Here is a 12,966-nt window from a genome sequence, read left to right on the forward strand (position 1 = left end):
CTGCAGCTCTGGACAAGCATCACAAAGCTCAGAGGAGAGTCTGAGTTGGCAGAGTTGGGCCACTGGACTCAGAAAAAGACTTCAAAAAACATGATTTTGTTCTTTCCCACAAACCAGAGATGCCCCAAACAACCCAATGGTCTTTTAAAATTTTCAATGCTAAGGAGTCTGAAGAATTATATCATGCAACTTTAAAAACCGTGACAAAATTCATTGGGTTTCTTTCAACAGGCAAGACAAATAAGCCAACTGTGACAGAAATGATTTGCTGTGAAGCACCTTTACATGTTGTCTTCAATTTAGGACTTGCAAGTGCTTTTGTCAAGTCTGCTTAACCAGGAGGAGAGGCAGAACTCACCAGAAGAACAAAATGAAAAAAGGTGAGGAAAATCCGCCCAAATACGAACAGTGAACAGAGCTTGAGGTTTTTATGTCCACATACACACACATATTATGTATATACAGATATATATAGTATATTCTACAGTAAGCTCAAATTATGTGATCAGAAAATTATTTTTTCTTCCAGAAAGTGGGAACTGGAGTGCATGGTAAGGGTCCCACGATGCTGTCCCCTGCTCTGGGGCCTTGAGCCTCTTACAGCACCGGTGATACCTGCTCCTAAAAGACAAATGGTTTTGTTGCTTGAGAAGTGTTGGGCCTGCAGAAAACTACCTCTCTGGGAATTGAGGGGTGTGTGTGTGTGTGTGTGTGTGTGTGTGCACGCCCGTGATTTCTTGTAAGTGTTTCTTAAGTTATTTTGGGGGAGGGGGACCAGTTGCACCCTGAGGCCCAGCCATAAGGCCTTTTCTTATTTTCTCTGAATGGCTGGGCTTCTTCCCAAGGAGAGACAGACGTTGGGAGAGAAACAGCTAGAAGTGCCTCAGCCCCTCCTCCCCGCAAGGAAGCACGTTGTTATTAACTGGGAATTCTTTATAGCTGGGCCGGAGGAAGTTTTTGGCTGTAAACTGTCATGCACTGCAGCCTTCATTGAAAAGGCCGAGAGAGTGGAGACGCTTGTCCTGAGAACTAAGAAACAAAGATCCAGAAAATCAGGCACAGAAAGGAGAAGAAAAATAATCGGTCGTGAAAGACGAGACATGCTCCCCAGCTATGGCACAGTCAGTAACTTCCAGCCTGGGACGCCCCCAACTCCTGTGGTCAGATTTCTGGATCTTGCTCTTGAAGACTTCGGACTGTCTTTGTGGAGGGTAGGAATATCACTGCGCATGTTTGAAACGTAACTTTCTTTCCTGCCGGGGTTTTATTCATATTTGGCCGTGCCGGCTCCTGTTTGTGGAGCTGAACTGAAATCAGAACCACAGTCCTGGAGCGACCTGGTAAACACCCCAGTCTTCACGAGCTCTTCTGGACTTTGGAAAAATCGACCCCCGAGTGGTCAGCGCCACGATAGCTCCCGCCTTAGGGGTCGAGGAGCGTCAGGAGCGTTTCGGACATCCTCCACTGCCGGGGACCCACCCTTCTTCCTCCACCTCACCCCGCCTTTCCCCTTTATGCTGAGTGCGGAGACTCGGGGGTCTTAGGCTCCATAGGTGACACTATAGATATTTGAATTTTCTCAAGAAACACACACACACACAAGCCCCCCAGAGCCCACGGCCCGAAGAGCCGGGTGGAAGGCCGTTCTGGAGGGTCGGCGCTAGGAGCAAATGAGGTCCTTTTGGTGCCTCTTTCCAGAAGGAACCTTCCCCCGTCGGGTCAGCCCCCTGGGCATTCCATGCATCCCAGACAACAAAAGAAACTGAGAGATGAGGACAGTAGCGAGGTGCGCCAGGCTTCCCGACTCCTCAGTCTCCATTTGGAGATGGGCGGAAAAGAAGCCCTGGAAGCGAGCTCATCCCACCCGGGGGGCGGCCGGCGCCCTGCGGGAGCAGGCTCCTGGAAGGCAGAGGCGGGGTGGTCCTCCGAGTCCCAGCCCAGGTCCCTCGGGCAGTTTCCCTCATAATTCTCCACCCCGAGCGAGCCCGGCCAGACGCCGGGCAGGGAAGAGTTAGCGATAGGTGCAGATTTCTTGTTCTGCCCGGAGAGCCCTCTTGCTAGGACGCAGGGCTGTTCTGAATCGAGTGCCCCACCCGATGCACGGGCTTTTCCCAGAGGCTGTGGGGAGGGGTGCGCGGGAAGAAGACCGGGAAACTGAGGCTGGAACCACCCGCTCTTGTGAGAGCGGTGGGCAAGGGGTTCCGAGGCGCACAGCCAGCGCTCAGACACAGAGCTTCCTTCCCCCTGCGTGGGCTCCCATTTTAGGAGGAAGGTTATTGTTGAAAGAGACTCTATTGAACTATTTCCTGCTCATTGTCACCTTTCCTTCGCTCTCCTCGTCGAGGTTCTCACAGAAAGGTAATAAACTGGCCGCTCCCCACACCGCCGGGCACGGTGGCCGGGCTGGGCCCGACTGGGAAGCGCACCCCGAACCCCGCTGGCGGGGGATCACCCGGGCCAGCCCCCTCACACTCCCACCCTCCGCAAAAACAAAGACCAGACCACAGACCCCAAGCAGACTCCCAGGTCAGTCAGTGCACGAGCAGCCCTGGTCATGAAAGTCCTGTTCTTATATGGGAAGCGAGAAAACTTCCAAAAAGGGGTCGTTTGGTTGATTTTCGTCTGTTTCTTTCATGGGCAGAGACGCCGAGCGCGCGGGGCTTCCCTTCCAGACAGGTGAAGGCCGCGGGGAACAGGGGACGCCGGGTGGGCTGATCCACGGTGGTGGGTGTTGGTGAAGCCACCTGATGCGCCGCGGGGCGAGGAGGAGCGAGACCAGCCCGACCCGGGAGAGGCAGACAAGGAGCGCCCTTAAGCCGGCTGTGCGCGCTGGTCGCAGGCGGGGAACGGAGGTCAGCGGGCCAGGGCGCAGGTGAGCGCCGCGGTGCGACTCCCGGTTGGCGCACACCTGCGGGATCGGGGGTGAGCTTGGAGAGCGAGGAGCGCCCCGCGAGCCGGAGTTGGGGAGCGTCGCGGGCGGCCGGGCAGCCCCTCGGGGACGTGCGGGCCGGGGCGAGCTCGGGAGCCCGGCTCCTCCACCCCCACCCCGCCCCCGACCTCCTCCCGGCCCGCGGGCCCGCCCCGCAGCTTTGAAGGAGGTGCAAACATTTGGGGGAGGGCGGAGGTGTAGGGGCTGGGCCGGGGCCCCGGATTTACATGAAACAGGCGCGGGAGCCCATTGTTGGCCCCCGGCCTCCTCAGCCCGCCGGGCCGGGTCTGATATGGCCGCGCGCGGCCAATGGGCAGCTACCTTGGCACTTCAAAGGGCGTACGGCCCAATCCGCCGCGCCCCCCTCCGCGGCCACCGCGGCTCTATTTATGGGGAGGGGACCGATTTTCTCTCCCCAGAGACCTACTCTAGTCGCGCCTTGAGGGAGTTCAAGTGGAATAACCTTCCCCCCCACCCCTTTCCCCCGCCCCCTCCCCCCCCAGATCTCCGTCCTCGCCCTCCTCCCGGGTCTGTGCTGGGACCCGGGCTCCGTCGCGGGTCTTGGCCCGAGCGGCCTCTTTTCTTGGAAAAGCGGCCGCCGACTGGGGTGAAGGTGGCTCTCGGGTAGCGAGTCGGGGCTCCGGGGGGAGGTGGGGAGGGGGCGGGCGGGAGGATGAGCTCCCCAGGCACGGAGGGCGCAGGGAAGAGCCTGCAGCACCGAGTGGACCACCTGCTGAGCGCCGTGGAGAGCGAGCTGCAGGCGGGCAGCGAGAAGGGCGACCCCACGGAGCGCGAGCTGCGCGTGGGCCTGGAGGAGAGCGAGCTGTGGCTGCGCTTCAAGCAGCTCACCAACGAGATGATCGTCACCAAGAACGGCAGGTGGGTGCGCGGCCGGAGCCCCGGCGTGCGCCACGCACTTGGGCTGGCCGGGATGGGGGGGCGGGGCTCCTGGAAAGCTCCTTACTGTCGAAAACTTTCTCCTGGTGGAAGTCTTTTTGCTCGTTTCTGCTCGGGATCGGAACAGACCCTTGTGGCCCCTAATCGTCACTCTTCTGGGGTTGTCTCCGCGGAGGCTGGGGAGGAGACGCTCGGAGGAGGAGTCTCCCAGACCCGCGCCCACGCTTGCCCGCCCGGCTTGGCCCGGCTGCTGAAACCCCTGCCTGGGTCCTCTCCGCCCCTGCCTCCGGAGCCAGGGATAGTGTGGAGGAAGCCTGGGACCTAGGAGGGCTCTGGGAAGGGGGAGCTTGGGAGTCCCCTTTGACTGTTCCCAAGGGGCCTCCCCTTTGCCCCGAAAGGACAGATGCCTCTGTCCCAATCTTTCTGCCTTGGGTCTAACGGGTCAGATCCAGGGTCCTCCTGCTGCCATCCTTCCTTTCCAGGAGGATGTTCCCAGTGCTGAAGGTGAACGTGTCTGGCCTGGACCCCAACGCCATGTACTCCTTCCTGCTGGACTTCGTGGCGGCCGACAACCACCGCTGGAAGTACGTGAACGGGGAGTGGGTGCCGGGGGGCAAGCCCGAGCCGCAGGCGCCCAGCTGTGTCTACATCCACCCCGACTCCCCCAACTTCGGGGCGCACTGGATGAAGGCGCCGGTCTCCTTCAGCAAAGTCAAGCTCACCAACAAGCTCAACGGAGGGGGCCAGGTAGGTGTGATGGAGCCCGCGGAGGGCGGGGACGGCGCGAAGAGGGGCCCGCGGGTCCGCACCTTTTGCGTGGCAAGTCTTGGAAGGGACCTGCTTGCACGGAAGGTGACATCTGCCCTGGGGAGACTGCCACAGCCTTCCTCCATGAAGCCCTCAGCGTTGTTTATGGTAAACTGATGATGGTAACAGCAAGGCCTGGAGAGCTGGGAGAGGGCGCAAAACCTCACCTCTGAACACTCCGGCGGGTCTCAAACTGTGCGGGAACTTCTTCATTCTAGCCCTGAACTTTCCCAGGAGTAGAGAAAATAATAGCCTCCAAGATAAACAGTCACTTTAAATCTAAATATGTGTCACAGCATTTACTGCTTGAAGTCTCAACAAACTTGTACATGTGTCCTTTTCTAAAGAACGTTCTTTACTTGGGGATTGTCCCTGGGAGACCCCGTGTTCCAGCAAGCTGCAAACAAGCTCAGATATTTAAAGACGTCTATAGCCCTGGCGGAAGCCTTAGAATTTTATTCTACTAGGTCAAAGGATTTCGTGATGGGCATTCATTGCCTTTAATGGTGTGTAACATCTCACATTCCTTTTCCCAAACTAGTCATGGGAAGCAGCACCTTGCTGGGAAACCCGCCAGCTTCAGCAGTAAAGACATCTTTTTGTGAGCTACAGGATTTTCTGGATCTTGGATGTATTTTACTTCTCAACAGCAGGACAAATGGATATTCTGTGGTCTTAATGGTAGGACTGTGATGGTCACGGCTCCCGTATTTCTGTCTCCCTCAGATCATGTTGAACTCCTTACATAAGTATGAGCCTCGAATCCACATAGTGAGAGTTGGGGGTCCGCAGCGCATGATCACCAGCCACTGCTTCCCAGAGACACAGTTCATCGCTGTGACGGCTTATCAGAATGAGGAGGTGAGAGGGATGCAGGGAGGGAGCATTCTTGGAGATTATGTGTGGTTAGTGTACTTCAGACTGCCTTTTCAAATAATTTACCATAACTATAAAATTGGGACAGAGGGGAGAAGAGTTTAAAGTAATTCAAGCATTTTTTTTCCCTTTAATTCTCTGTAAGAGTATCCAAAACTAGAAACATCAATTAAATGGGCAAAATGAAAAGATGATTGAAACACTTAGATGAAGCTCTATGAGAATTTGTTGAGAACAAGACTTGAGTGAGAAACAGGCATCTCTTTACTTTGGAAATCTTCCTGAAAGGGTGGAAGGGCAACTCTCCAGACCTGTGCAGTGTGAAGAATCAGCTAGATTCAGACTATTGCTTAGGTGCCTGTAAATCTACATCTAAGTCTAACCTCAGAGTACAGACATTTTGTGATGAGCGGGTTAAGTTGTCAGTGTTGACTGCCAACTAGAACTAGCAGACCACTATTTCTTAAGCGGATCTAGTTTATGTTTTGGGCCATGTTTGTTTGATTTTTGCACGCAGAATATTGTCAGTAGTAGGTTCAATTTATTGTGAATCCCACTCAGAAAATAGGCATTTAAAAACTTCTCATAAATATGCTATTCTTTATGAAATATTACAATTACTCAGTAATTTCAGACACAAATAGAAAAATACACCTGGAAAGAAGTCTGATTATATTTGAATATTTAAAGGGGGTACTGGTGTTTCCCAATTCCTTGGTGCGAAATTAAATCCTCTGGCTAATGAGTACTATACCAGTAAGTGCAATTTCTTGTTTTCCAGATCACAGCTCTTAAAATTAAATACAATCCATTTGCAAAAGCTTTCCTTGATGCAAAGGAAAGGTGAGAGAATTCTAACTATACCCTTTGGGCAAAGAAATATGCAGAAAGATGAAATACTGCGGCAAGTATTATTTTCTGAATGTTCTCCTTTTTGACAATTTGATACACTTTTTTGACAGAAGTGATCATAAAGATATGATGGAAGAACCTGGAGACAGCCAGCAATCTGGGTACTCCCAATGTACGGTTTGTTGTGCTCTGCCCCAGTGTACCTTGTTTTGGGATTAGACTGCTGAGAGCTAGAAGCTGGAGATGGAGCAGACAGCGAGTTTCTGGGTGTGGTTGGGGAGCAGACTCTCCTTCCCGCTGTGCAAGGGACATGGCCCCATGATGTTGAAGCTATGTTACTACTGGTCTTCTACTTACTGGTTTTCAACCTCTGCTCTGACTAGGGGGTGTGGAAGCTCACCCAGCCTGTGGGACTCTTGACAGAGAAGTCTGGGGAGGATTTACCTGGGCTTTTTGGTTTGGCTCCAACCATGGCTGGGATGGGTTGGTGAGACCTTGGTGGGTGACTCTGCTGCGTTGGGCAAGAGGAGAACCTAGCTCGTTATATCCATTTTGAGATGGTTTCTATTTTTGTTAATGATTGAAAACCGAGGGACCATCTTCGGCTTATGAACAAATGTGGTTTTTCTCTTAACCCACTTTGGTTCTAGGCGTGTTCCATCAACTCCTGCTGCTCTTGGTGGAAACAGTTGCTCATAAGATGGGGAAAGTCTGCTTTAAGTCTAGCTTCCTTTAGGATTTGCATGCCAAGCGATATGGGTGTAGATAGTGGCAGGAGAAACTGCTTTGTCCAGCCCTCCACACAAGGACATTGTTAAGAGAGAAAAGTTAGTGTTTCCTAGTCACTTCAAGAGGCTGGATGAACCGGCATGGCACACTCCTCAAAGAATTGTGTTCTGCACTGTATTTTTAAAATCATGTTCTAGGCCCATGTAACAGTCTCCTAAAGTGGCTCATAGACAGCCATGTAAGAGGAGACCACGAACAACTGCTCTGGGCAGTGACGGGGCCCAGTCTTTGTGGGCACATCTGGACCCTTCGCTCATTTAAATGTTGTCTGAAGAATTATTTGTAGTTGGGAAATTGGAGCTAGAGTAGTTAACCCCCTAAAGTTTGCTTTTCTGAATTAAAAAAGATAACTTAAAAAAAAAACAAGAATGGAGAAGAAATTGGAATTTTAGAGGAGGACAGGACAGTGTTGGGACGATTTTCTGATTGATGTGATTTTCTGACTGATGTGTGTGTGGGCGGGGGGAGAATGAGAGCCTAAAACAAAAGAAAAGCAGAAAATGGGTGCCCCTGGGGCAAGGACGACAGCTCCTGGGAAGGGCTGTGTGGGTGGTGGGAGCAAGGGGAGGGGAAGACAGAGGCACACGACTGGCATGGCCAGCCCTGTGTGTCTTGAGGGTGTCTGGCTCTGAATTTTGTCTGTTTTGACCTTTTATTCGTGCTCAGCAGTTAGGAGCTGAAAGCTGACTTCCCCGGGGGACGGAAAATCCCATAAGAGGTCGGGAGGATTCTGGGGGTGGGCATGGGGGTGGGGGTTCCAATGAGAGCCGTTGAGGAAGCAGCAGGTGTTGGTGAGGCTGGGGTCCCCCGGGTTTTCTCAGGTGCTCTGTGGGTTTGGAAACCTTGGTACCTGTGGCCTCTAGTGTGGAGCTGATGCCCACAAAGCCTTAGGGTACTCAGGGTTAACACCAGGAATCCTCACCTCATCTGGGACTAAGGAAAAGATCCACAATCCCTGGTCTCAGCTCTGTCGTCCCTCCAATCATGGAGGTAATGCAAATGCCAGTTACCCAGCATTCTTTTCTCACAGCAGGGGGGTGGCTTATTCCTGGAACCAGCACCCTGTGTCCACCTGCCACCCCCCACCCTCAGTTTGGAGGCCCCCTCTCGCTTCCCTCTTCACACGGCTGTGAAAGGTACACCGCCCTGAGGAACCACCGTCCGTCCCCCTACCCCAGCCCTTACGCGCATCGCAACAATTCTCCAAGTAAGTCTTAGGTCCAGGTAGACCAGGGGTTTGGGGTGGCTGGAAGACCACTTCTGGAAAGGCCTTTTGCGGGGGTCCAGAGGGCAGGATAGCAGAACCTCCTCCAGAACCCACATGCAAACCCAGCTCTTCAGTGGCTCAAGAGGAGCTTTCGTTCTCATGTCCGTGCCACTGCTGGCTTGGCCACAGGGAGGTCCAGAGCAAGGGCTTTCGGTGCTGAATGTGTGTCAGTGATTGCTCGAGCTTTTTCACTCCAGGACTGTGGGTCCATCTCCCAGCTCCAGGGGTGGGGCCCAATTTTGGATATTTTATGAACCTCTCTAAAGTGATGATGTTGGGTCAGCCAGGCACAAAAATTACTGGCTTGACTAGATTCAAGTATGATTCTCCAAGGGATCCACCAGGTATGATTCTCCAGGTATGGTGCTGAGAGCAGCAGCATCAGCATCACCTGGACACTACCCCAGACTCCTGCATCACAAGCTCCAGGGGAGGTGCAGTTTGTTTTAACAAGTACTCTGGTGATCCCGATGCAGGCTTAAGTATTAGGAACACTGGGCTGCACCATCAAGATCCCTGTAACTCCCTCTCTCTCACACCAGGTATGCCTAGACTTAGTTTTGTCTGGCTCCAAAAGGAGGAAAAAAGCTAATGAACACCATAAAACAATTAAGTCATTAAAGCTGGTTTGAAATGAAAGGAGCTTGTTTGGTGAGGAAATACTTGTTGGGACTTCTTCAACCAGAGGCTAGACTCCGAGGCTAGAAGATTGTATTTTAAATTTTGCCTGGAGTAATGGTTTCTAAAGCCTTTTCAGTTCTTAAGAAATAATCCTTTGGGAAAAAGCAGGTTAAAGTTACATTTATTTTTGTTTTTAAAGATAATTCATCCCCAATCAAGTGACAGTGGGGTTCCGTTTCTACAGGGCAGCTATTGATCTAATGATAAAGAAAAAGCTTGGGTTTAGGGATATATTTTCAGATATATACATTTGGCAATAAATATTAGCCTTCGATAACCAGTAAAGCTGGCTAGTGCATTATCTTCTGTATTAGCACACACATTTTGTTTACATGTTGGGTAGCTCTAGTTATTGGTAGTATTTCACTGCCTTTTGTCGCTCTTGGAAGACCCCATCAATAATGACACTTTCTTACATCCTGTAGCCTATTCTGATAATTCATCTGCATGTTTATCCATGCTCCAATCCCATGACAATTGGTCCAGCCTCGGAATGCCTGCCCATACCAGCATGCTCCCCATGAGTCCTAACACCGGTCCACCTACTGGCTCTAGGTAAAGTATATCTGGAGAACGATGCGAACCGTCCTGGGAACTCTGCGTGCCTGTGACTTCCTGCCATTTTCATTCATTGGTCTTTATCCTGCCCTTTACCCGCGGGTGGTTGAGTTTTTATTTATGATTCTACTGTTCGCCGGGTGTGTCTTGAGATCCCAGGTGACATGACTGCTGTGAGGTCCTGCTCGTCTGTTCTCTGGGAGGACCGGTGGCTGCCTCATAGTGGTGGCTGTAACGAAAGGAAACAGGCCCCCATCCTGACTATGCCGTTTATTAGGTCAGATAATGGACAAGTCTCTTAAACTCTCTAAGCTTCATTTTCTTCAAGAAAAAGATGCTAAATAACTTCAGCCTGTCTTTACACGTTGTTGGGGTCAGTAGGTGAATTTTTTTTTTTCTTCAAATATTTTCTTTTTTTTTTAAATTTTTTGTTTATTGCAGTAACATTGGTTTATAACATTGTATAAATTTCAGGTGTACATCATTATACTTCTATTTCTGCATAGATTACATCATGTTCACCACCCAAATACTAATTACAACCCATCACCACACACATATGCCGAATAATTTTGAAGAAATGTTTCCAGAACATTTTTTGACGGGAGCTATTAAATTAAGGAAATAAATTTGTTGGCTTTTCTGTGGATATAGGATCAAAGTCTTTAACATATAGGCTGACAATTAGTAAAGAATGATGACTGTTTTATTCTTAATTTGAAAATTATGTAGTGGAAGATTGGCTTAAAAAATCAAGCTGATTGGTAAATGTATCACATTTCTTCATAGGATTATTATAATAAAAGACTAACAAAGCTAGAAGTCAACACTCATTTTCCAATGAGGCTAGGCTCAAAGATATTAAATGATTTAACAAGTGGTTGGCTCAGAGCAGAGTGAATCTGTAGACAAGTTAAAGCAAAGCAATTTATTGTATATAGAATATCACAATATGCCTAAGATCTTAATTCTTTTTGTCTAGGAAACGATTTCTTTATAGTAAGAATCTAATTGTCTACTCTTAAAAATAAAGCAAACAATGCAGAAACCAGCAAACTTTTCAAGGGTTCCGAGGTCACTTAGAAACCTGCAGATAAATTGGATGAATTGCAGGTTATAAGCTGCTGGCAATGGGGCCCCCACCTGAGGATTTCAGTAGCCCTAGATTTGGGCATCTCGGAGCCTCATTTCTTTTCATCTGTAAAATGGGGATAGTAACTTCCATTAACTCAGGCTTGTTTGCAAGTTTAAATGCTTCTGAAATACAGGACATGGCTTGGTAAACAAAATAGCGCAATATAGCATAAGGTCTCATTATTCATTTGTAAGGAGGACTCTTCTATAAGAAAAAGAAATTTTCTCAAAACACAATTTTAACATGGTTTAGTGCTATTCAAATCTATGTTTTTAGATTGGAGGATTTAATACCTATTTCCAACTCCTTCTTTCGTAGAATGGGAAACAGCCTCAAAAGTAGTTGCAGGCCACATCTAAAGTGACACAGCTAGTTAAGGGCAGAATTGGGATTTGCTTCCGGATCTAACTCCCAGGTCCATTTCTTTCTGCAGAGCCTCTTGCTGACATTTGTATCGACATTATAGGATAAAGTGCAGGGATGGTGCCTATGTGGGAGTTACTATCAAGAATGCCTTTCACAGCTTACTGTTTTAGGAGGGTGTTGTCTTCATCATAAGGATCACTGCAGTAGAATTGGGGCATGCTAGCTGACACAGACACACATCCTCTGAAACATTTGATTCAGTATATCTGGAATTTTGGATTCGGAACAAGAGCACAAAACTACCAGCTCAGAGTCTTTTGTAGCCGGAGCTATGTGTATGTAAATAACCTCTTTAGTCAGCTTCCCAGTGATCTTGTTTCATGTTAATAGATATGACAATACCTTCTGTGCAGCTCAGAGTGTGGTTATTAACACAGGGAAATGACCTGTTGGAAAGAAAGACGCCATACAACCCGGCTATCAGGAATGGGATTTTCTGTGTCTGTTTTCCCCTCCTGCGGCTGGTCTGGAGCCTCCTCCCAGGGCTCTGACTTGTCTCTGCTTTTTCCTTTTTCTGTTTCAGTCAGTACCCCAGCCTGTGGTCTGTGAGCAACGGCACCATCACGCCAGGCGCTCAGACGGCAGGGATGGCCAACGGGCTGGGAGCCCAGTTTTTCCGGGGCTCCTCCGCACATTCCGCGCCCCTCGCCCACACAGTCTCGGCTCCTTCCTCTTCGGGATCCCCGCTGTATGAAGGGGCCGCCACGGCCACAGACATTCCTGACAGCCAGTACGACGCCTCGGCCCAAGCCCGCCTGATAGCCTCATGGACACCCGTGTCGCCACCTTCCATGTGAATCAAGGCCTGCGTCTTAGAAGACGCGATGACTTCTTTGTTGCGGCAACAAGTATTGATTTGGTTGATCTCCTAGGTATAAAGCGACAGTTTCATGGGTCAAGGGAAGGAAGTAGGCCTTATTAACCTCGCTTCAAAATAGGAGGAATACATGTCCTGCTATTTACCGGAGTCCCACCACCACCACCTGTTGCCCATTGTTTGCCGTGGCTGTGACACCCTGAGTCATTTCTGTGCTGCAGGTGAATTCAAGTCTGGAAGCAATGTGGTTGGCCTAATTCACCACGATTCACAATAAAAATTATTTGCTAGGGTCAAGAAACTTTTTTTTGTTTCTCAGACAGCGTGTAGATGACTTTGGCACCTTAGAATTTGTAAACTCCACTGGGCCTACTTTAGCAAGATAAAAAGCACACTTTTAATTCTCTTCCTTGTTGCTTTTGAGTAATTTTCAGCTCCCTTTTGTGGCGGGTGTCATAGGTAGTGCTGAGCTGTGAAGGACGGGGTGATATCAGAGTTGAGGACAGCAGATTTTAGTTGAAATGGGAATTTGCCTGCTCTGCCAGCTAGAATGTGTTTATTCTGAGCATAGGTAGCTAATCTTTTGTATTGTTAAACCTACAATTGTTTATATCTTTCTTTTGACAAAGTAGCCAAAGACAATCAGCAGAAAGAATTTTCTGCAAAAATAAAAGCAATATGCAAAAATTGGTTGGTCTAGTTATTATTCAAACCACTTCTCTTTTTGGGTGAGATTTTGTTGTTTGTTATAGCTGGTGGTAAAGACTTTGTCCCAAAGAAGAATTTCAACCTGTTATGAACTTTAATATTTTTATCTAATCAGTTGCAGAACTGGGAGTGAAACTTGTGTATATTTACTCAGTGCTAATTGCCAAAAAAATGCAAAAGATGTTAAATGATTTTCAAGAGATTTAAATACTCAACACTGAATC

At 49.4% G+C, this 12,966-nt stretch overlaps 1 protein-coding gene across 2 annotated transcripts; it reads left to right on the top strand.

Annotated features, from left to right (window-relative positions):
• Nucleotides 1-3,173: 3,173 nt before the first annotated feature.
• Nucleotides 3,174-12,721, top strand: TBXT (T-box transcription factor T). Of its 2 annotated transcripts, none has more exons than XM_004440546.2 (8): nucleotides 3,174-3,808; nucleotides 4,309-4,573; nucleotides 5,360-5,494; nucleotides 6,291-6,352; nucleotides 6,472-6,533; nucleotides 8,184-8,357; nucleotides 9,524-9,653; nucleotides 11,741-12,721. In XM_004440546.2, exons 1-8 carry the CDS (start codon nucleotides 3,603-3,605, stop codon nucleotides 12,012-12,014), a joined length of 1,308 nt encoding a protein of 435 aa, XP_004440603.1. In that variant the 5' UTR covers nucleotides 3,174-3,602; the 3' UTR covers nucleotides 12,015-12,721. The 2 variants fall into 2 exon arrangements, with proteins under 2 accessions (XP_004440603.1, XP_087281164.1); XM_087425038.1 differs by having other exon boundaries at nucleotides 3,175-3,808; nucleotides 8,181-8,357.
• The last annotated feature ends 245 nt before the right edge of the window (nucleotides 12,722-12,966 follow it).

This window comes from Ceratotherium simum, chromosome 38 (assembly GCF_057802395.1).
Source record: "Ceratotherium simum simum isolate JZ-2026a chromosome 38, ASM5780239v1, whole genome shotgun sequence".
NCBI lineage: Eukaryota > Metazoa > Chordata > Mammalia > Perissodactyla > Rhinocerotidae > Ceratotherium > Ceratotherium simum.